This window comes from Theropithecus gelada, chromosome 18 (assembly GCF_003255815.1).
Source record: "Theropithecus gelada isolate Dixy chromosome 18, Tgel_1.0, whole genome shotgun sequence".
Classification (NCBI taxonomy): domain Eukaryota; kingdom Metazoa; phylum Chordata; class Mammalia; order Primates; family Cercopithecidae; genus Theropithecus; species Theropithecus gelada.
In genome coordinates, this window is record NC_037686.1 from 15,786,806 (window position 1) to 15,811,443 (window position 24,638).

General features: G+C 43.8%; 1 protein-coding gene and 1 pseudogene across 2 annotated transcripts in view; one reads left to right on the top strand and one right to left on the bottom strand.

Moving 5' to 3' along the window:
* The first annotated feature begins 1,161 nt into the window (after nt 1-1,161).
* LAMA3 (laminin subunit alpha 3) overlaps nt 1,162-24,638 on the top strand; it is a 273,500-nt gene continuing 250,023 nt past the window's right edge. For both annotated transcript variants that reach the window (XM_025365425.1, XM_025365424.1), the window contains exon 1: nt 1,162-1,696. In XM_025365425.1, the coding sequence (XP_025221210.1) occupies nt 1,403-1,696 (294 nt within the window). In that variant the 5' untranslated portion in view covers nt 1,162-1,402. The remainder of the gene's footprint in view (nt 1,697-24,638) is intronic.
* On the bottom strand, nt 23,055-23,525 carry LOC112611519 (annotated as a pseudogene).

A 24,638-nucleotide genomic window follows, 5' to 3' on the forward strand; every position in this document is an offset into this window, starting at 1 on the left:
GAAAAAAAAAAAAAAAAAAAAAAAAAAAATAAAAATATTATTCTTTTCCCATTGAATAGTCTTGGCACCCTGTTGAAAATCCAGCGACCATAAATGTAAGTTTTATTTCTGAGCCCTTGATTCTAGTCCATTGATCTATGTTTATCCTTATGCTGGTACTACACTATCTTGATACCTGTAGTTTTGTATTAAGTTTTAAAACTAGGAAGCGTGAGTCCACTGACTTCATTCTTTTTCAGAACTGTTTTGGCTTTTCTAGGTCTCTTGCATTTCCACATGAATTTTAGGATCAGCTTGTCAATTTCTGCAAAAAAAAAAGTTGGGATTTTGATCCCTATCAAAATCCATTGTGTTGAACTGTAGGTTGCTTTAGGAAATATTGCCATCTTCACAATATTGTCTCCTAATCCATGAACATGGGATACTTTTCCACTTATTTAGGTCTTTTAACATTTCTTTCAAAGAGGTTTTGCAATTTTTATTGTACAAATATTGCATTCTTCTAATAACTTAGAGGGCCTAAGTGGGTTCTGTTTTAGTAGGATGTTCTCCATATAAGACCAAGCATCAGTCCGGGGAGGCAGGGGTGGGGGGGTCTCCTCTGTTCTGTGGTCAGCACGGCAGGTGGCGTACCTCACTCAATCTCTCTTAGCTTATCTGTAAAATTTAGCAGATTAGCCATCTAAAGGATTTCCTCTAAGGTTTGTTTCCAGGTTGGCAAATTACAACTTGCATTATTGGCTGTCTTTTAAATATGTACGTTCCACCACTCCCTGGCTCAGCCTGTGGCTGCAGTGCCACAGGAATCCTAGGTGCACAGTGTTGAGGAGTTGATGGATCAACTCTTGGCTGGGAAATCGAAATGTCTTTGATGTGAGTTCTGTAGGTAGTGGCAGTTTCCTCTGCTCTCAACCAAATTCGTTTGCAAGCCTCCTTTACTCCTAAGTCACAGGTGGCTTTTCTGGCTTTGACCTGAGCGGTGAGTATCCGGTGAGGAGAACGATCTAATTAATTTCTGTCCTGGCGCCTGGGGGGTTCGAAGATCCCAGGCTCCCGCTCCGGCCGCCTGGGTGGGAGCCCAGGAACGCCTCTCCCATTCCCCGCCCGCGAAGTTTGCAGCGCGCCTCGCGCGGGAGAGACGCCGTCTGCTGGCCCGCGGCTGAGCGCTGTCAGTTCCTGATCCGGCGGGTGCCCGCTCCAGCCGCGGCAGGTTCCCGAGCTGAACGGCTACCCCCACGCCGCGGGCTTCCAGCGCGTGGAGCAAGGGGAGCGGCCCCGGCGCCGCCCATACGCCCGGCTGCACTAGTCCTGGCGCTGTAGGTCCGGGAGGCGCGGGTAGAGAGCGGCGGTGCCCCCAAGCCCCTCTGCGGAAGGCGCAGGCGGGAGGATCCTGCGCGGCGGGATGGCGGCGGCCGCGCGGCCTCGGGGTCGGGCACCGGGGCCAGTCCTGCCGCCGACGCCGCTGCTGCTGCTGGTGCTGCAGCTGCTGCCAGCCTGGGGGGCGACCGCTCGGGATCCCCGGGCCGCGGCCGGGCTCAGCCTTCACCCGCCTTACTTCAACCTGGCCGAGGCAGCGAGGATTTGGGCCACCGCCACCTGCGGGGAGAGGGGACCCAGCGAGAGGAGGCCCCGGCCCGAGCTCTACTGCAAGTTGGTCGGGGGCCCCACCGCCCCAGGCAGCGGCCACACCATCCAGGTGAGGGCCTCGGAGAGAGCCGGGGTGGGCGCGCCTTCTCCTTCCCGCGCCGGCCAGACACCCGGAGAAGGGAACGGGCCCCTTCCCCACGCGCGCTAGTGGTTCCGAGCGACCGGGGAGGGCAGCCCCCATCCCCGCACGCGAGGGCCCACAACCCAGGAGCGATCCCGTGGAGCACCGCCTCGGCACCACCCGCCCAAGGCCAGGAGGAGGAAGCACGCGAGGTGACCGGAGGCTGTGGTCAGGCTCGGGCAGGTGGAGGGAAAGTGTGAGGCTGCGCTCTAAGAGATGCAGGCGCCTCGGCCCTTCCCGCCTCCGTTATCCACCGAGCGTGCCGCCAGGCTTGAGTCCCCGAGGGTTCAGGGGCGCCTCCTGCCCCACCTCCCGTACCTTATTCGGAGGAGCTGGTAGCAGTTACCTTCTGTGTTGTATTTTAAGAGAGAATTGTTAGGTTATAACAGCGGTATCACTTTGATGTTACTGAAAAGATTCACTTCACTGCACTGCCTGAAGTGCCACCATCCACTGGGGGCGAATGAGACCTTAGGCGGGCAAAGATAGAAATGGCTCTCAGAGATCCGAGCCTCACCGCGAACAGCTGGGGCAAACGACATTGAGGTGCAGGTTAAGCAGCATCTTGCAGTGCCTGGCCCTTACTCACAGGTCTCACTCTGTGGCCAGGCTGGAGTGCAGTGGTGCGATCACGGCTCCCTAGAGTCTCGAACTCCTGGGCTCAAGGGATCCTCCCGCCTCAGCCTTGGGCGTAACTGGGACTACAGGAGTGCAATTGCCTGGCTTTTTTTTTTTTTTTTTGGAGACAGAGCCTCGCACTGTCACCAGGGCTGAAATGCAATGGTGCGATCTCGGCTCACTGCAATCTCCGGCTTGGCAAATATTTATTTATTTATTTATTTATTTATTTATTTTTTCTGTAGAGATAGAGTCTGGCTATTTGGCCCAAGCTGGTCTCAAACTCTTAGCCTCAAGCTGTCCTTCTGCCTTGACCTCCCAAAGGGTCAGCAGAATTTGAATCCAGTCCTGACTTCAAATCCTCGACACTAAGCCCAAATTGCCTCCTTCTTCTGCAAAATATTGTTGAGGATGTTGAGGAATAGGAAGTGTAGTGGGAAGAGGGAGTGATTTTGGAGCTTGGGTTCCAAAAAAGCAAGGCTGTCATTGGGTGACTAGATTAGTGCTTTAGAAACTCTTTTGACCATATACTTCCATAAATGACAAGTTTTTGAACATGTCGTGCCATACGTGCTTATTTACTTATAAACTATATGCATGTATTAACATATTGATATGTGTTGCGCATATTTTAAAACATGCAAAAAGAGAAATCTAAAAGATACAATAACAATGATGAAAATACTTTTAATTTTAACAGTCCCAAATAATTTTGCTTTCTCTATTTTATGAGTGTGTGTTTATAAACACACAAATATGCAAATGTAATTGTGTGTATAATTATTTTTGAGAAATTTAGTTTAGCTCTTATAACAATTCAGTTTTTAATTTAATTTTAGTTTTGAGACAGGGTCTCAGTCTGTCACCCAGGGTGGAGTACAGTGGTGCTATCTTGGCTCACTGCAGCCTCCACCTCCCAGGCCCAGGTAATCCTCCCACCTCAGCCTCCCAAGTAACTGGGACTACAGGCACACACCACCACGTGTAGCTAATTTTTGTATCTTTTGTAGAGACAAGGTTTTGCCATGTTGGCCAGACTGAGTTACCTCAAAAAATACATAGATTCAAATGGAAGAACTGCATTGACCAATCACATAATTTACAGAGTTCAGTGCAAAGTGGAAATGTAGAACCCTCGTTAAAAAATTATTTTAAATATGAAGATGGTGACAGCACAGCATTGAAGTAAGTGAGGGGCCCTTCAAAGTGTAGGGCCCCATGTGACTGTACAGGTCTTTGCTGTCTAAGCTCACTAAATCATGGTACCATAGCTCTAGCTCTACCCCATCCTTCAGTTAGCCTAAACATTTTTAGAAGTAGGAACTTGGCCAGTAATTGTTCACTTCCAAGTTGTATTCAGCACTTCCTAGTAGAAAGGTATTACATTTTGATTTTTTTTTTTTTTTTTTTTTTTGAGGCAAAGTCTCTCTTGTGTCTCCCAGGTTGGAGTGCAGTGGTGCAGTCTCAGCTCATTGCAACCTCCGCCTCCTGGGTTCAAGCAATTCTCCTGCCTCAGCCTCCCAAGTAGCTGGGATTACAGGTGCCTGCCACCATGCCCGGCTAATTTTTATATTTTTAGTAGAGACAGGGTTTCACCATGTTGGCCAGGCTGGTCTCAAACTCCTGACCTCAGGTGATCCACCCGCCTTGGCCTCCCAAAGTACTAGGATTACAGGCATGAGCCACAGCACTCAGCCCATTTTGATGTTTTAAACAATAGGTTCAAGACTCGTTGTAAATCTTTTGTTGGAAAATATTGTTAGAAATTTTTTTTTCCATGAGAAAAGACTTATTTCTGTCATTCTGATGCTTGTTTTCTATATGCCTTATATATTTTTTGGCTACTCTCAATTCTTCTATTATTGTCTTCTGGTTTAATTGATTTTTACCATTTTGATTCTCTCCTCATTTCCTTTTCTATACATATTTAAGTTTTTTTAGTACTTATTCTAAGGATTACATTTAATATCCTAAATATATAACAATCTAGTTTGAATTGATACTAGCTTAACTTTGATAGCATCCCAAATTTTGCTTCTATATAACTCTGTCATTTACGTTATTGTTGCAAATTACATCTTTATACATTGTTGTTCATTATTATAAATTTATAATTATTGTTATTATATATGCATTTGTCTTCTAAATAATATACCAAAAAACAGTTAAAAACCAAAAATATGGCAAGGCATGGTGGCTCACGCCTGTGATCCCAGCACTTTGGGAGGCCGAGTCGGGCGGATCGCCTGAGGTTGGGAGTTCAAGACCAGCTTGGCCAGCATGGTGAAACCCCGTTTCTGCTGAAAATACAAAAATTAGCCGGGTGTGGTGCAGGCGCCTGTAATCCCAGCTACTCAGGAAGGTGAGGCAGGAGATTCGCTTGAACCCGGGAGGCAGAGGTTGCAGTGAGTTGAGATCGCGCCATTGCACTCCAGCCTGGGCAACAAAGCAAGACTCCATCTCAAAAACAAAACAAAACAACTCCAAAATACAATAATACTGGTTTTTATGTTTACATATGTAGTTACCTATACTGCTGTTCTTTCTTAGTATGGCTTTGCATTACTGTCTAGTGTCTTTTCATTTCATCTTGAATGACTCCTTTTAGCATTTCTTGTAGAGTAGATCTGCTAGCAGGATTCCCTCAGCTCTTGAGAGTGAAAAGAAAAAAAGAAAAAAAAAAAAGAAATGTACAGTGCATTATATACTGAACACGTTTGGCATGCTAAACAATCCACTGGCTTACAGACTTCTACAGCCTTTTATATTACAGAAATAGTAACTTGTTTTAGTACTGTTTTAATAACTAGATATTATTTGTTTAAAGATACTTTGTTATCAGCTCAAATAACATTTTGGGGGGGATTTTAATTTTTAAGGTTAATTTAGTGGCAATAATACATTTTTCCAGATCATATATTTATTCCTGGTTGTAATTTAGGCATTTTTGAAACCTGTGTTAACCTCAGCATTCTGGAACCATTTGCCTAGTTAGGAAAAGATTTACTAAGTGGCACCTGACTGGGCTAAGTCAATGGAGCTGCCTGTGGTTGTGCTGTATACGTGGATTCCTGGTCAAGTGGGTGAGTGGGGCTGCCTGGGCAGGGCTGCATCTGCTCACAGACAGGGAGTCTTTTTCTGCTTTGCAGTAAAGAACTGTTTGAATGAGGTATTAGGGCACTGATTAGATCCCTCGTGTCAACAGGGTGGAAACTGCCCTGAGGAAAGCCAGCTTCTTGAGTCCCATGTGTCCTGCCAGTTTCTCAGCGTCAAAAACATATTGTATTCCCTCAGTGGTTTTCCCATCCTAGAAGCTCAGAAAATACATGTGGAGTTAACACATGAATATTAACTGGAGAGAAATACGGGTTTAAAGTGATTATGCATATCTTAATTGTGAGAGGTGGGAAATAGAAGTGAGTTCTCCGTTACTTTCAAATTACACCATATATTGTGCATACTGTGTATAGGAGTGATACCAAATACAGGGGGCAGAACGGCAAGAAGGAGGAATGGTCTAGTAATGAGGGGCTCTGCTCCCCTGCTTAATGCAGGGTGTTAATTTAACACACACAGACAGCACTTACTGATGCTTGGCACAGGTCTAAAGCGTATTACACATTGACTTCTTGATTGTCACAACGATTTATGAATGTATGAAGGAGGTACAATTAGCATGCTCCTTTTACAAATGAGGAAACTGAAGCAGAAGTTAAGTGATGTGTCCAAGATCACACAGCTAGTATGTGGTAAAGCCAGATTTAAACCCAGGTACTCTGGCTGCAGAATTCACGCTCTTACCTGCTATACTATGCTATCACAGACATGCTGACTACTCCTTCCTCTGAGTTCCAGGTAAAGTTTGCATTGCCTTGCTAATTCCACTCATCACCTTGGAGCCATTCATTTTTAAATCTGTCTCCTTATTAGGATCATGAGCTTCCTGAGGGTGGGGCCCTGTCTTCCTGTTCATGTCTGGACAGAGTATTGAGATTCCCTATAGAGAAGAATTCCTGTGCAAAGTATGCTGCACTGTTTCCTTGTGGAAGCTTGTCTTAGACACTCCATCAATGCTTTTTGAAGAAATATTCAAAAGGCACCACCACCATAGAATTTACTTATCAGAGCAACCCCCTGCTGGAATTGCTGTTTGATTTTAAAAGTACCTGAATTTCAACAATCTGTCTTCTGGAAGACAGGTGTGGCCCTGCTGTGTCTGATGCAGTGACTGAGCCCAGTGCCTAGGACTGGACTCCCAGAAGCTGAAGCGGCAAGGAAGAATCCTTCCTCTACAAATTTTAGAGGCAGGGCAGTCTTACTGACACCTTGATTTTGGTCTTGTAGCCTCCAGCATGGTAAGAGAGAAATTTCAGTTGTTCTAAGCCACCCAGTTTGTGCTACTTTGTATGGCAGCCTTAGAAACTAATGCAGTAACTAGCTTTCATCAGTTAACCAGCAGTTGTATTGACCATTCAGTGTGTGCGTGTTATCCCTGTATGGGAGAGCAGCAGAGAGGCGACACTGCATGAGGCTCTGTGTGTAGTTCTAGGGTCTTGGTTTGTGAGACTTTGCAACCTGATAACTAAAAATGTGGCTCCTAAAAAGAATGAGAAGAGCTCTAGGCTGAACAAATATTTAGAGATCATGCACGTTAAGAGTCATCTTTAAGGCCAGGCCTGGTGGCTTACACCTATAATCCTAGCACTTTGGGAGACTGAGGCGGGTGGATCACTTGAGGTCAGGAGTTTAAAACCAGCCTGGCCAAATAAAACAAAAATTAGCTGGGCATGGTGGTGTGGGCCTGTAATCCCATCTACTTGGGAGGCTGAGGCAGGAGAATTGCTTGAACCTGGAGGTGGAGGCTGCAGTGAGCCAAGATCGCTGCACTGCACTCCAGCTTGGGTGACAGAGTGAGACTACATCTCAAAAAAAAAAAAAAAAAAAAAAAAGAGAGAAATATTTGCACTTCTTTATGGCAGTAAGCTGTGTTGTGTGTATCTTATCCCTGATCCTTGCTTAATGCATGTGGGGTGGCCCAAGTTTGGGGGTGGTGCATACCTGTGAGCCTTGGATCCACTATTTGAACAGAGCCCAGTGGTTGGATAATTCCTTCACTACTAGTGAGGGCTCAGAGGGCTGCTTCAGGGGAGGGAAGGGATGGAATTGTGAAATGAAAGCTCCTATTCCCTATGTCCTGTGATTGGCTTTGCAGAGACTAAATATTGCCAAACATTTGTGTGCATGAAAGACATTGGTGGCAAAGATTCTATGCAAGATAGTTTGCCTGGTAATTTGATAAGAATGCAAACATTTCAGACTTTTAAATTTTCTTACATGTTTCCAGGCTGCTTTCCTATTTTATTGTGACGACTTATCACTTACTGTATCTTTAATGTGCCGTTGAATTCTAAATGTTTTTGATGAACTAGAAAAAGTAGCAGAATGTGCTGGGAGACTTCATTAGGAAAATCACTAAATAAGCTTGTTATAAACTTGTTGAGTTATCTTTCTTTCATTTATTTCATTATCTTCTAGGTAAACTTAGTAGACTTTTCTTTGAATAAAAATATAGCTGTTAAAGTAAAATTTTCTGATAGAAATGCTAAGAGCAGGTGAAATCCTTTTTTTTTTTTTTTTCCCTTTTGAGACGGAGTTTTGCTCTGTGGCCCAGGTTGGTGTGCAGTGGTGTGATCTCGGCTCCCTGCAACCTCCGCCTCCCGAGTTCAAGCAATTCTCTTGCCTCAGCCTCCCAAGTAGCTGGGACTACAGGCATGTGTGATCACGTCCAGATAATTTTTGTAGTAGAGATGGGTTTCACCATGTTGCCTAGGCTGGTTTTGAACTCCTGACCTCAAGCAGTACACTGACCTTGGCTTCCCAAAGTTCTGGCATTACAGGTGTGAGCCACCACACCCTGATAGATGAAATCTTTATTCTCTCTCTCTGAGCAGGTGCTGGCTTAGGAGAGACTCTTTCAACCTTTCCTATACTTAATGTTACCTGAAGCATCCTTGTTTTCTTTGATCACTTGCCTTGGTTCTGGGGTGTGGTCCTTCTCTGGCTACTCCACATGTGACTGTCACAGCAGCTTAAGAAAATTGTAGCTGAAACAAGCCGCAGTAGAACTACCTGACTAAATATGAGGAAGAGGAGGCCAAGGGCCTTTAGAATCATTAGAAAGATGTTTGTAAGCAGCAGTTCTCCATCTTCATGGGAGATTAAATAGGAAAGAGCGTGTAATATTGCAGCACTGAGTACTGGGGTTTGCTACAGAGAAGAACTTCCCGTGCTAAGCGTGCTGCACCACTGAAATGATTTCTGAAGAGGAGGGTGAGGAGTTCATCTTTAGGTCAAAATCCTCTCTGTGATCTTTTAGCCCCCAACGTTTGCAATTACAAGGCTTTACTTGGGAGGCCTCATGGGGGACAGCTGCCTTCCCTACACCTGACTTGATGCACAGTGAATGCATTGCAATTTTCTGGAGGGAGTTTTGGTCAAGGATGCAGGCTCTACTGGCCCAGGAGCCTCTCATACGCACATCTGCGTTCCTGACCCAGGAGCCTCTATTCTGGGGGCTCCCTTATCAGGAGCCTTGGCTGAGGTTCTTCCCAGGTGCCTCTACTGAGACTTCCTTACTAGTGCACCATACAGTTTGGGAATCCCTCATCCAAAGATCCAAAATCCCGAATGCTCCCAAATCCACAACTTTTTGAGTGCCAGCATGACATTCAAAGGAAGTGCTCATTGGAACTTCCTGGATTTTGGATTTTTGGATTTGAAATGCTTAACTGGTAAGTATAATATAAATATTCCAATATATAAAAAAATCTCAAATCTGAAACCTTTTTGGCCTCAAGTATTTCGGATAAAGGATACTCAACCTGTGTCAGTTTGCTCGGGCTGCCATACCAAAGTACCACAGCCAGGGTGGCTTCAACAGCACAGTTTGATTTTCTCACAGCTCTGGAGGCTTAGAAGTCTAAGGCATGGGTATGGCTGGTTTCTTCTGAGGCCTCTCTCCTTGGCTTGTAGACGGTCACCTTCTGCCTATGTCTTCAGGTGGTCTCCTCTCTATGCGTATGTGTCCCCATCTTCTCTTCTTATAGGGATTCCAGGCATATTGGAATAGGGCCTACCGTAATGACTTCATTTTACCTTAATTATCTCTTTAAAGGCCCTGTCTCCAAATACAGTCCTATTCTTAGGTCATCGGGGTTAGGACTTCAATCTATGAATTTGTGGGAGGGGGTGGGTGTTGGGGGGAAATGGAACATTGGGGAACCAGCCTGTTTCTCTCTCTTTTTTTTTTTTTTTTTTTTGAGACGGAGTCTCGCTCTGTCACCCAGGCTGGAGTACAGTGGCCGGATCTCAGCTCACTGCAAGCTCTGTCTCCCAGGTTTATGCCATTCTCCTGCCTCAGCCTCCCGAGTAGCTGGGACTACAGGCGCCCGCCACCTCACCCGGCTAGTTTTTTTGTATTTTTAGTAGAGACGGGGTTTCACCGTGTTAGCCAGGATGGTCTCGATCTCCTGACCTCGTGATCCGCCCGTCTCGGCCTCCCAAAGTGCTGGGATTACAGGCTTGAGCCACCGCGCCCGGCCTCTTTTTTTTTTTTGAGACGGAGTCTCACTGTATCACCCAGGCTGGAATGCAGTGGTGCAATCTCTGCTCACTGTAAGCTCCGCCTCCCGGGTTCGCGCCATTCTCCTGCCTCAGCCTCCCGAGTAGCTGGGACTACAGGCACCCGCCATCACTCCCAGCAAATTTTTCTACTTTTTGTAGAGACAGGGTTTCACCGTGTTAGCCAGGATGGTCTCGATCTCCTGATTGTGTGATCCGCTCGCCTCAGCCTCCCAAAGTGCTGGGATTACAGGCGTGAGCCACCACGCCCGGCCTGTCTTCTCTTTTTATCTCTTGCCTGCACTGTCACAGTAAGTTAATAGTCTGGGTTGGTGCTTCATTTGGACTCATTGTCTTAATTTACCACTTTAACAGCTGGAAGCTCAACAGAGGCTGGAAGACTGACTTTTGAGGTGATTCTTAAAGTAGATTCCAATCAACTAATAAGAGTGGTGCTGCCTGGAGACTTGCATGCCCACACACTTGTGGGTAATGTCCATTCACTTCTATATTTAGCAAATATTTATTGGCATCTACTATGTGCCAGGTATAGGGGATGGTGATATAAGGGGCTGGAAGTATAGTTACAAGGCAGAAAAGGCCCCTGTCCTCACTGAGCTAACGTCCCATGGAGAGACTGTAGCCATTGAGCAAATATAATAATCATAGGTTGTTATTTTGCCTTAGAGAGAATAAACAGGATTCTGTGATAAAAAGAGGAGATGATGGCCGGGGTGCAGTGGCTCACACCTGTAATCCCAACAGTTTGGGAGGCTGAGGTGGGCAGATAGCTTGAGCCCAGGTGTTCAAGACCAGCCTGGGTAACATGGTGAAACCCTGTCTCTACAAAGAAAAAATACAAAAATTAGCTTTGCATCGTGGCATGTACCTGTAGTCCTAACTACTTGGGAGGTTGAGACGGGAGGATCACTTGAGCCCAGGAGGTTGAGGCTGCAGTAAACCATGACTGCATCACTACACTCCAGCCTGGGCAACAGAGAGAGAAAGAGAGAGAGAGAGAGAGAGAGAGAAAGAGAAAGAGAGAGAGAGAGAAAGAGAGAGAGAGAAGAAAGAGAGAGAGAAAGAAAGAAAGAAAAAAGGAAGGAAGGAAGGAAGGAGGGAGGGAGGGAGGGAGGGAGGGAGGGAAGGAAGGAAGGAAGGAAGGAAGGAAGGACGGAAGGAAGGAAGGAAGGAAGGAAATGATGTTGGCGCAGAAACCTGAGGGTTGAGAGGAAGGCAGCCTCACAATGAGGTTGGGAGAGGGCGACCCCGGAGGCCTGAGTTCCCTGAGGCGGGAACATGCTTGCTGTGTTCCAGGAACTCAGAAAGTCACATGACTGTTGTTGTTACATGTTTTGAATGTTGTCCCTGAGTGAGATCTCTGTGGTCTTTCTAGAATTTATACAGATTTCATTTTATTTTGGTGTGTATTGATACCTTTTCTGGTCCTCAAAAAAACTTGAGTGATAAAACTAAAAAAGGTTGAGATGAGGGAATTGGGAATGTGGGAAAAGAAAACAGGAAACAGTGTAATTGTTTCATAAAGGGGTTAAAACAGTAACTGAAATAGAACTGAGAGGGAAAAACCTGGTTTGAGGAATGAGTCAGGTTGGGGTCAGACTATCTCCTTGAGGAAGGTGTCTGATTCTCATAGATCAGTAGTTGATGGTTGAATGGGCAAACTACCAGGAAAGACCTATTTTCATAAATCTAGGCTAAGAGGAAGTACTTTGGGTTTGGGGTATTAATTGGGCAGGCCTAGATGTGGCCTGGCCCACCTTGTAAACTTGCGTTTGCTTTGGAGCAGATGACTTACATGTCATTAAAGTTGCCAAACACCCCACTGACAGTAATGTCAGAGGCATTCGAACTAGAGAAACTCCATCTTGAGTGACAGCTAGGAAAATGAGGCTGGGACGTGCTGGCCTGCATTCCCAGAAAGCTAGGTATTCCTAGCCTGGAGATGCTTACAGTGAAGGGAATAGATTGATGATGTTTACTAAACAGACCCGGACTTGGGAGTGTCCTAATATCCCGATATCTTGAGAACAAAGGCATTCCTAATTTTGCTTTAAAGATACTAATATTGATTCTTGCAAAATATAGTAATTAAGAAAATTAGTCCTTTATCACAAACCCTTGTAGCAGAGCACATCTCCCCATGATCTTTTTTTATCCTATATAAAATATTTTATTTATCCTTACCTAAAGATCCATGATCTTTTTTTGTCCTTACCTTACCTAGGTAAGACGTGTTCCTCCTCTTACTTTCGGGAATGCCCTACTCTGTTTATGAAGTAGCTGTTCTTTCACCACTTTACTTTCTTAATAAACTTGCTTCTGTCTCACACTATGGACTTTCACCCTGAATTCTTTCTTGGGTGAGATCCAAGAACCCTCTCTTGGGGCCTGGAACGGGCCCCCTTTCCTGTAACAGTAACATGCCGACACTACACATAGGGAACAGGAAAATAGAGAGAGAAGTAGAAGGAAAAGGATTGCATGGAAACCATTGAAAAATTGGGCTGTAAGTCTTCCAGAAATAACTTCTTGACTTCTTTCAAGAAGGAACCAGTTGGTACCAGGACCCTAAAGTAGATGTACGGTGTCATGATTAAGAGTATGGGCTTTGGAATTAATAGAGCTGGCTTTAAATGTATTCCTTCCCAAAGATATGACCTTGAGTGAGTTAGTTATTTAACCTTTATGAGCCTTGGTTTCATCATCTGTAAAATGGGGACACCACATGGTTATTATGAGGATTACATGAGGTAAATCATAATGCATCTGGAACACAGTTAGTGTTTAATAAATGGTAACTTTTTTCTTTTCTTTTCTTTTTTTTTTTTGAGGCACAGTCTCACTCTGTCACCTAGGCTGGAGTGCGGTGGCACGATCTCAGCTCACTGCAGCCTCTACTCTCTGGGCTGAGGTAATCCTCCCACCTCAGCCTCCTGAGTAGCTGGAACTACAGGGGTGTGCCACCATGCCCAGCTAATTTTTGTAGTTTTTGTAGAGTTGGTGTTTCGCCATGTTGCCCAGGCTGGTCTCAAACTCCTGGGCTCAATCTGTCCTCTCGCCTCCGCCTCCGAAAGTGCTGGGATTATAGGCATGAGCCATCACGCCCAGTCGTAAGTGGTAACTCTAATTAAATATTGTTGAGAAATCTATTTTGATAAGAAAGTCAAAATAAGACATTGATAAAAGGGGTCAGATGTGATGAAGTGCAGAGCTTAGGAGAATGAGGCATCGTTACCTGGGAAACCTCTTTTTAAATGGAAATAAATCATAATGAAGAAATATATTGTGACCACAAGAATAGCTCTCATTTTCTCTTTCCTCTCTAATTTGGCCATGATAAGCAAGGAAGGTGAGTACCTGAGAAGTCACTGAAACTGGTGAGATGCTGCCCAGAGATAGAAGAGCTGAGTTGGGCATGAGTGGAGCTTTCTGGCCAGAGTGGGCAAGTGGTCAGAAGTTGGGAGCTGAGAATAGGTTCTGGGGAGGCCCTGAGGAATGGAACACATGGATTTCCATTAGGGTAGAAAAAGCGAGTCTAGATTTCATTAGACTGTGCTTTCTAACAACTGAGTTTAGTGACATAGGTATCAGTCTGCAATTACTGCATTCCTTCCTGTGGCTGGTTAAAAACTCTTGAGTAACTAAATTTCATAGTTTCTCCCATTTTAATTTATGAATTAAATCAACTAATACTGAGTGCCTACCCTGTGCCAGTAGTGAGCAAAGTTGATGAAGTCCCTGCCCTCAGAGCAGTTACAATCCAATAAAGAGGATAATTTAAAAAGAAAATGATTTGCAATTCCTGCTGAGGATGAAGAGAATCGGGTAGGGGACAGACACGGAGGTAGAGGGCAGCACTGCTTTAGATGGAGTTGCTAGGGAAGACTGCCGAAAAGAGACTTCAGTCAGGGAGAAGCATGTTCCTGGGAGAGGGAACAGCATGTGCAAAGACCCCTGAGAGCAGCCTCGGAGTGATTGAGAAACAGCGAGAGTCAGTGTGGGTCCAACGGAGTGAGTGAGGGGAAGTGCGAGGTTGTTTCAAGCACATTTGTTTTAATCCTGATCTAGTAGAAGGAATGATCTAGTAGAAGGGAAGAATTGAGATGCAGTGGGGAGAGAGAGGAGAGAGAGTGAGAGAGAGAGAGAGAGAGAGAGAGAGAGAGAGTCAGGGGAGGGGGACTTTGGAACACAGAGAGCTTCTCCATACCAGTGGTAGGCAGGTGTATGGGTACAGATGTTGTGAGGTTGGTAGATTAGGAAGATGAGAAAGTTAAGCAAATTCACGAGGTGAGGGGAAGGGGGTGGGAGTTTGAGGAGCAAGGAGAATGTGTGAAATAACTTCCAGGAGAGTGAAAGAGTAAATATAGCGAAACATTACATCAATACAGAAAAACACAGTTCTCAGTTGTCTATGGAGGGAGAAGCCTAATGGCAAGCATCTTCCTTCCTAAAGGAAGCATCTTTCTTGTTTTTTTTTAAATTTTAGAGACAGCATCTTGCTTTGTTGCCCAGGCTGGAGTGTAGTGATGTGATCATGGCTCACTGCAGCCTCAAACTCCTGGGCTCAAGGGAGCCTCAGCCTCCCAAGTAGCTGGGACTACAGGTGTGCACCACCATGCCTGGCTAATATTTTTTTTTCTTTTATGTGGAAATGAGGGTATCAATTTTTTTGCCCAGGCTGGTCTTGAACTCTTAGGCTCAAGCAATCCTCCCACCTCGGCCTCCCAAAGTGTTGAGATTACAAGTGTGAGCTACCACCCCTGGCCTAAAAATATCTTTCTCACCTGGTTGTGTCTGACTCACAGGCTGGTGGTGCCCAGCAGGGGAGCTACATGTTTTCTGGCCAAGCCCAAATCTCTGTGGTGCCTAAATCTCCGAGGCACCAGCAGATTGAGATGCTACACCTCATACTGCTAGACAGTTATTCCCCCTCTTCCTTGTCTCTTGTCTTCCCTTCTTCAGCATCCCCTCTTGGGCTAATTCTCAGGTTCTATCTTGGTTCCATCACTTAGACCAATTGCTCCACCTCTTTGTCTCTCTGTTTCCTTCTCTGTAAAAGGGTCTGATGCTTGTGTCTACCTTGTAGATTTGCCATGGAAATTGAGTTAATGCGTATAAAGTGCAAGGGGCCATGTCTGGCACATGGATGTTTCCTTTTGTCGTTACTACCATCAATGCAGCTACTTCTATGACTGCTGCAGTGCTGTCTATGGCTGGTGGTGCACCCAGATGTGCCAGTCGTCATTGCCTCTGAGGTTCCCAGACTGCAGTGGGGAGGAGAATCCTTTGGAGTGCTTTTAAAAAATTCTGATGCCCAGCTCCCGCCAGAGATGCTGATTCTAAGTCCAGAAGGGTCTGCATTTCCAGCAAGCACTCCAGTGCTTCCAGTGGTGGTATGATCACACCACCTGGTGTCTACTTCACGGATGACATCTCATTTAATCTTCAAACCACTGCATAAGATAGGCAGTATTAACCCATTACAATAAAGAGAAAATGGAGCTCAAGGGAGGCCACATCATTCAACTAACATTCCGTAGCTGTAACTGGTAGCCATCAGGATTTGAATTTCCATCTATTCTACTCCAAAATGTAGAGTAGTTAAATGAGTTAAAAGGAATGAGTTGAAATGAGTTCAAAGGACTCCCCCACCTAGAATCTGGAGTTTTGCAGACATTTGCTTATCTGCTTCTTTTTAAAAAGGTGTGTGTGTGTGTGTGTGTGTTTTTAAATACCTGGAACCAACTTTGAGTTCCTCATTTTAGCTGTCTCTCAAATCCCTATCTCTAGGAACCAGGCACATTAGAGATGTCATCTTCTACCCCCTGGTGCCGTGAAATCTTGTGTGTGGGAGTCACAGAGCTGAGTGTTCACCACGCACTCCAGTATATTTAGGAAACATTCAGGAAATTCACAGAACACTTGCCCAAATCATCAGTAACCACACCTACATGCCTTTGTGACTCTCAAAAGGGAGAAGGCTCTGAACAAGGTCTTTGCAAAAGAGCAATCCCAAGTTAGGAAGGGAGTTCAGGATGTTCTACACGTCAGGCCTCCCACTGGCTTGGGTTAGGGCACTGGAGACACTGTGGCCTCTGGAACCTTCGTGAGTGATGGCTAGGAGCAGAGGTTCGTAGCAATATGAAGGTGGTAATTTGTAGTGGGGCTGTTGATGGATGAGCGTTGGTTAAATGCTTATCTTGCTGGGCTTTTTGTGCCTGCCACAAGGGCGTTCATCTGAACCTCCGCCAGACAGGTTTCTCTCCCCAGCTGGGTCTCTTCCCATACATCTGGTAGTGGGCAGGCGTATGGAAAGTCACATAATTGTCATTCCAGGACTGTTTCACACTGTCCAAATCTAAGACAACACCTTGTGATGTCGCTCACGAGAGCAGCTTGGCCAGGAGGAAAGTGTTCCAGGCCATAAGTAACATTATCAGGCACACACGCAGTTCCTGGCCCCAGCACGACCTAGCTGTGTGGTTTGAGATGAAGCACTTCACCTCTGAGCTGTTTCTTCATCTTTAAGTTTTGAATACTTTGATATACATTTCACAGTGTTCTGGTGATTAAGCAAAGTAAAGCACAGTGTTCCTCGCTGGGCTGCCACACCCCAGTGCTAGCTTCCCCCAGCATCTTGTGGTAATGTGCAGTGGTTGAGTTACTCCTCTTCTCTCCCACTAACTTTCTTTAGGGACAGATCCAACTCTTAGTGTGTGTGTGTTTGTTTTTACCACAGTGTCTGACATAGTGCTCTACACATGGTAGGTAATTTGGATGAGTTGAATAAATGAATGAATGTCCAAACAAAGCCCCCCAGAAACTATGTTAGGGAGCACTGCTGTAATCATCCTCTAGCTTCTTGGAAGAACATAGTATTTACATTGTGAATTCAGTTATAAAGTATTACACGTGGAAGCCTTTTTAGTTAAGAAGGATCATAAAAAGTGTTAGGAACTAGGAGAGACGACTTTTTTCCATCCTTCTGAAAAAGGGTAGGTCATTCTGTGGGCTTCTGGTTTATTCTCTGGAGACTGCCAAATTTGGAGCTCAGCTCTGCTTAGTTGTTTATAGGAACAATCCTATCTCCTTTCTTCACAGCCCCTTCCATTACATTTTCTATTTCCCATCTGAATAGGCCAATAATATAATAGCCTTGGTGCAATTCCAAGTGTCAGTCCCTTGTTCTGTTTATCTTTCGGTGTTCTCATCTCTCTGTCTAGAATGGCATTTGGTATAGGGTAGATGATTATCATAGGTTTGTTGCATGGATGGATGAAAAATTGAACGTGGGAGTTCTCTTCTCTGTTCCTTTTCTTCTCGGACTTTTTTTTTTCTCCCCTGAGATGGAGTCTCGCTCTGTTGCCAGGCTGGAGTGCAATGACACGATCTTGGCTCACTGCAACCTCCGCCTCCTGGGTTCAAGAGATTCTCCTGCCTCAGCCTCCTGAGTAGCTGGGATTACAGGCGCGTGCCACTATGCCCAGCTAATTTTTGTATTTTTAGTAGAGATAGGGTTTTGCCATGTTGACCAGGCTGGTCTCGAACTCTTGACCTCATGATCCGCCTGCCTCGGCCTCCCAAAGTGCTGGGATTACAGGAGTGAGCCATGGCGCCCGGCCTTCTTCTCCGACTTCTATCAGTCTTTGTCCTGCTTTATTTATTTATAGGTGTTTTTAAAATATCGGACATCAGGCACAGAGTTAGATTGTGGATTAGTCATAACCCTCAGTTTATGAGATATTTATATACACAAATATATATTCCATACATCTGCCCACTACCAGATGTATGGGAAGAGACCCAGCTCAGGAATGTATTATCACTATATACACACACACACACACACACACACACGCACATATATATGTACACATACACACACACATATATACACTCACATACACGCACACATATATATATATGCACATATATATATACACACACACATATATATACACACACACATATACACACACACACCCCCCCCCCATATATTTGAGATAGGGTTTCACTCCATCATCCAGGCTGTAGTGCAGTGATGCAATAATGGCTCACTGCAGCCTCCACTTCCCAGGCTCAGGTAATCCTTCCACCTCAGTTCCCAAGTAGCTGGGACTACAAGCACATGCTACCACGCCCGGCTAATTTTTGTATTTTTTGTAGAGACAGGGTTTCGCCATGTGCCCAGGCTGGTCTTGAACTCCTGAGCTCAAGCGATCCTCCCATCTTGGCCTCCCAAACTGCTAGGATTATAGGCGTTAGCCACTGTGCCTGGCCTACATATGTATTTTATTCTATTCTATTCTATTCTATTCTATTCTATTCTATTCTATTCTAATTCTATTCTAATTTTATTTTATTTTATTTTTTGAGACGAAGTCTTGCTCTGTCGCCCAGGCTGGAGTGCAGTGGCCGGATCTCAGCTCACTGCAAGCTCCGCCTGCCGGGTTCACGCCATTCTCCTGCCTTAGCCTCCCGTGTAGCTGGGACTACAGGCGCCCGCCACCTCGCCCGGCTAGTTTTTTGTATTTTTTAGTAGAGGCGGGGTTTCACCGTGTCAGCCAGGATGGTCTTGATCTCCTGACCTCGTGATCTGCCCGTCTCGGCCTCCCAAAGTGCTGGCATTACAGGCTTGAGCCACCGTGCCCCAGCCTACATATGTATTTTAAATAGCAATAAGCATTCATGAACTTGCTGCCAAAACCAAACATAGAGCCTGGATAATAATTTATGTCTAAGTGTATGGTCCTCCCACCCCCTTTCCCTCTGTCTCTTATGTTCTGTGGAAATAATAATCCCAAATCCTTTATTAATTAATACTTTGCTTTTTTTGTATAGTTTTTTATTACATCTATATGTATTTCTAAAAAGTAGGTGCTTTTTATTTTGCTTGCTCATAACTTTCTAAAAATTATATCATGCTTTTTTCACTTAATATTATATTGCTAAGATTCATCAATATTGTTTCATCTATATTGTTTCATTGAATATATTCATGTACTCATTATTGCTTATACAGTTATTAATTGTGTGAATATACCACTGTTTGTTCATCCACCCTCCTGTGGCTGAGCAATTAGGTTATTCCCAGGAATTTGCTCTTATGAACAGTGCTGCTGTGAATAGTGTTGAATATAATACCATCACATTTGTGCAAGGGTTTCTTTTTCGTTTATGAGTTTGAGAGTAGAATGCCGTATCATAGGAAATGGGAATTTCAACTTTAGGTGGTAATACTAAAACAGTTTCCGAAGTTTTTGTACCAATTTATACTCCTACTGTGGCCTTTCTTATTTTTTTTTTTTATTTTTATTTTTTTTGGGACGGAGTCTGGCTCTGTCACCCAGGCTGGAGTGCAGTGGCCGGATCTCAGCTCACTGCAAGCTCCGCCTCCCGGGTTCCCGCCATTCTCCTGCCTCAGCCTCCCGAGTAGCTGGGACTACAGGCGCCCGCCACCTCGCCCGGCTAATTTTTTTTTATTTTTTAGTAGAGACGGGGTTTCACCGTGTTAGCCAGGATGGTCTCGATCTCCTGACCTCGTGATCCACCCGTCTCAGCCTCCCAAAGTGCTGGGATTACAGGCTTGAGCCACCGCGCCCGGCCTACTGTGGCCTTTCTAAATCTGGTTATCATCAAACTTTAAACTTGGGTCTACTGAATAAGTATAAAATAATATTGCATTGTGGTCTGCCTTGGTCACTAATGATGGTGATGGTGAACATTTCTTGAAATGTTTATTATGTTTATAAATGTTTATTGTGTTTATATGTGTTTCCTCTTCTGTGAAATTTCTGCTTTTGCCCATTTTCCCATTGAACTATTTATGTTTTTCTTATTGATTTGTAGGATTGTTAGGAATTTGGTATGTATTTCTGATTAGAGTTCTTTGTTGGCTTTAAGTTCTTTGATCAGTTATTGATTCTTGTGTAACAAGCTACCCCCAAAACTTAGTGGCTTAAAACAACAACAGTTTTGGCCAGGTGCAGTGACTCATGCCTGTAATCCCAGCACTTTGGGAGGCCGAGGTGGGCGGATCACCTGAGGTCAGGAGTTTGAGACCAGCCTGACCAACATGGAGAAACCCCATCTCTACTAAAAATACAAAATTAGCTGGGCATGGTGGCACATACCTGTAATCCCAGCTACTCGGGAGGCCGAGGCAGGAGAATCACTTAAACCTGGGAGGCAGAGGTTGCAGTGAGCCAAGATCACACCATTGCACTCCAGCCTGGGCAACAAGAGCGAAACTCCGTCTCAAACAACAACAACAGCAACAGTTTTTTCTCTCACAATTCTGTGGGTTGTCTGGGTTCAGCTGGGTGGTTCTGCTCCATGGGTTGTCAGTTGGGGTACCTCACTTAGTTGCATTCAGCTGGTGGCTAGGATGGACTGGATGGCCTAAGAAGGTCTCACTAACATGTAAGGTATCTTATTACTCTCCCATTTGTCCTCTCCAGTTGGATATCTTGGACTTTCTCACAGAATGGTGATTTCTGGGTGGTTGGACTTCTTGCCTGGTGGCTGGCTTCTGAGAGGAAGGAAGCAGAATCTTGTAGCGCTTTTAAGGCCTAAGCTTGAATGTCCCAGAATGACACATGTGCTATAACAAAGCAAACAATTAAGTCAGTCTGGATTCAAGAGGAGAGACTAGCCTCCAGGGCAAAGAGCATCCACCTTTTGATGGGTGAAATGGCAGGCATGGAGAGAGAGAGAAGGAATTGAAGGCAATCATAATTGGAGACTGTTTATCACTTTTGCATTGTAAATATCTTCTAGTTTTAACTTTTCACTTTTTAAAGGTGTCTTTGATGAAGCAAACTTCTTTATGTATATTTTATTTATTTATTTATTTTTTTGGTAGAGATGAGGTTTCACTATGTTGTTCAGGCTCGTCACCAACTCCCTGGGCTCAAGGAAACAAAATTCTTTTTTTTGAGACAGGGTCTTACTCTGTCACCCAGGATGGAGGGCAGTGGTGTAATTTCAGCTCACCGCAAACTTCGCCTCCCAGGCTCAAGCAATTCTCGTGTCTCAGTTACAGGCGTGTGCCACCATGCCCAGCAAAAGGAAGCAAAATTCTTAATTTTAACATAGTCAGATTTATCCATCTCTTCTTTTGTAGTCAATGCTTTTTGTATCTTGGGTTAAGAAACCTTTCCTTGCTCTTAGTTCTAAAAGGTAGTCACCTTTTTTTCTACTATGAGATTTTGAAGTTTTATTTTTCACACATACGTCCTTATTTCATCTGAAGTTGAATTGCATTTGTGACTTGAGTAGAACTCTGATTTTATTATTTCCCCCTGGATCTAGAATATTCCTTCTTTTCCCAGTGGTCTGACATACCACCTATGTTATATAGTAAAGCTTCTTAAATGCATGGGCTGTCTGTTTTGTCCCATAGGTCTGTTTGTCTCATTTTGCCTTTCCTTAATTACAATAGCTTCATAATAAGCCCCGATTCCTTGAGGGGCAAGTTTCCTCCTCCCAGTCTTCTTCTTCAGCAATATCTTGGTCCTTTAAAGTTTCATATAAATTTTAGAATTACCTTACTGTAATTCAAACCTTATTCAGGTTTTCACTGGCATAATATTGTCTCTATAGCTTAATTTGGGGAGAATTGATAAGTTTTTGATATTATCTTCTAGCTAACTCTCCATTTATGTAGATTTTCAAAGTTCTGTTAATACTCTTTAAAATTTTTATTTGTCAAATTTCTTTTAAGATACTTGATGTTCTCTGAGACTATTATAAATGGCATTTTCTCTTTAATTAAATTTTCTAGTTGTTTGCTGCTATTCTACAGAGATGCAATGACTTTTGTATTTTAATCTCATATCCAGCTACCTTGCTAAAAATCTCCCAGTATTTCTAAAATTCTCTTTAACAGATACATTTCGGTCTTTATTTTCTTTTTTTCTCATTTCCTTTTTTTTTTTTTCAGAGTCAAGTTCTCACCCTGTCACCCAGGCTGGAGTGCAATTGTGTGATCAGAGCTCACTATACTACAGCCTCAAGCTCCTGGGCTCAAGCAATCCATCCCAGTTTCCCAAGTAGTTGGGACTGCAGACACATACCACCATACCTGGCTAATTTAAAAAAAAAATGTTTTTCTTGCTATGTTGCCCAGGCTGGTCTCAAACTCCTGGCCTCAAGTGATCCTCTTGCCTCAGCCTCCCAAAGTGCTGGGATTACAGGTGTAAGCCACTGTGCCTGGCTTCATTTGGAGGTTTTTTTTTTTCTTTTTTTTTTGAGACAGGGTCTTGCTCTGTTGTCCAGACTGGAGTCCAGTGGTATGATCTTGGCTCACTGCAACCTCAGCCTCCTGGGCTCAATCGATCCTCCCACCTCAGCCTCCCAAGTAGCTGGGACTACAGGCATGCACCATCACACCCAGCTAATATTTTTGTATCTTTAGTAGAGACAGGGTTTCTCCATGTTGCCGAGGCTGCTCTCGAACTCCTGGGCTCAAGCAATCCACCCACCTTGGCCTCCCAAAGTGTAGGGATTACAGGCATGAGCCACTGTGCCCAGACTCATGTGGAATTTTAATGTAAATAAATTTATCATTAAATAAATAATAGTTTTATTTCCTTTATTCCAAATGTTATACATCTGGTTTTTTTTTCTCCTCCCTTTAAAAAATCCTTCTTGTTCTTGTCTCTTGACCATTTTTTACTTTCAATTCTTGTGGAAGACATCAGGTTGAGTCAGAAATAGCAGAGACTTATAAATACATAAGCCCTTTTATTTTGCGTATACCCATGAAGTAGTAAAGTTGGTATAAGTGTCTGTTGGAAGATATGGCTACAGAAAAAATAAAGTGGCCTATCCCAGTGATACTCACGGGAAAGAAAGATCCTCCTCAATGATCTTCCATTTGAGAAGTCCCATGGATTCTTTTCTCTTCTGCTCCATAAGTTTGATTGTCTTTTCTTTTCTTTTCTTTTCTTTTTGTTTCCTTTTTACTTTTCTTTTCTTTCTTTCTTTTTTTTTTTTTCCGGTGAATTAGCCAGCCAGACTCAGTTTAGATGATCCCAATTTTGTTAGCAACATCCAAAGCATTGTAATCAGGAGCCGGTCAAACATATGCCTTCTTCTCTCCATCAGGCCTAATCAGGATGTTGACGTTGGCCACATCAATGTCATAGAGCTTCTTCACAGCCTGTTTGATTTGGTGTTTGTTGGCTTTAACATCCACAATGAACACAAGTGTGTTGCTGTCTTCTATCATCTTCATGGTGGACTCAGTTGTCAGCAGAAATCTGATGATAGCATAGTGGTCAAGCTTGTTCTCCTTGGGGCATTCTGCTGAGAATATTTGGGCTGCCTCTGGAGTCCCCGCGCCATGGGCTGCCGGAAGGTGGGTGATGTGAGGATCTTCTTTTTTTGTGTGGCTGTGGACACCTTTCAACACTGCCTTCTTGGCCTTCAAAGCCTTCGTTTTGGCTTCAGCTTTAGGACGAACAGGAGCTTCCTTCTTCGCCTTCGGTGCCATCTTGTGAAAAGGCCTCAAGTTTGATTTTCAAAAGTATTGTCAGGTATAGCACTTCTAAAAAGCTCCACGAGGTTGTCTTCTCTCAAAACCCTGTTGCTTGGTGCCAAGGCTTTACTTGCAGGGTTAGTCATAACCTTGGCCTCCCTGAGAAAGTTCTTCAACCACAAGTCTACTTATCTAGGTAGCATTTCCACACAGACTTAATTCTCCATGAAGACCTCAAGAAAAATGATTGAGAAGGCTGGATAGAGTTTTAACACTTAAGAAAATCATTCTTCTGATTTTTTTTCACTTCTAGATCCACAGTCTGATTTCCTTTAGGGCACTACTAAATTCTTTTTGATTCTTCATGTAGGTTGATTTGCAGTAAATATGACATTGAGATGTAGGGTAAAAATTACTGAAACTTCAGGAGTAAAACAAATGAAAGAAAAGAGAAGGAATATTTTAATAAAACTATTTGAATAAAAATCTTTCACCCTAGAGTAACTTAAAGAAGCCAAACTTTCTAGTTATTAATTTTAAAATATATTATTAAATTTTTAGAATAAATTTTTCTTTCTTTTTAAAGTCAATGTTTACACTGACCTTTTTATTTTTCAAACAGAAGGTATATGTTACACTTTTGCTTGTTAATGTTTTACTTAAGCTTGTGGATTCTTTGTTAGAAATTATTTTATATGGCAAAAAATTTATCATCTAAACTTGGCTAATACAAAGTTAATCCGAAAAACTGTCATCTAGGGCATTACTGGTTTGACAAGTTGTTTTTGTAGATTCCTTGCTGTCTGTCAAGGTTTTGTCCAATAGTCTTTAGAAATAAACAGAAAGTTTGACTCATTTTTATTACCTGGGCAAAGCTCGCTCCTTAGAATTTAGCTTTAACTTATGTATCTATTATATCAGTCAGTCTTCCAAATGTCAGTGTTGACACTAGCCTGTATAATTGTGATGCTGTCTTGCCTATACACTTATTTTTAAAATATGTGCTTTCAAATTATTTATTGCTCAGACTCAAAATATATATTTGATATATGTAGTTTTAGTGCCTACTAATTGTGAGATCAAGGGCTAATGTGAGTGCTAAAGCTCCTGAGCCTGTGTTCTTTCCCA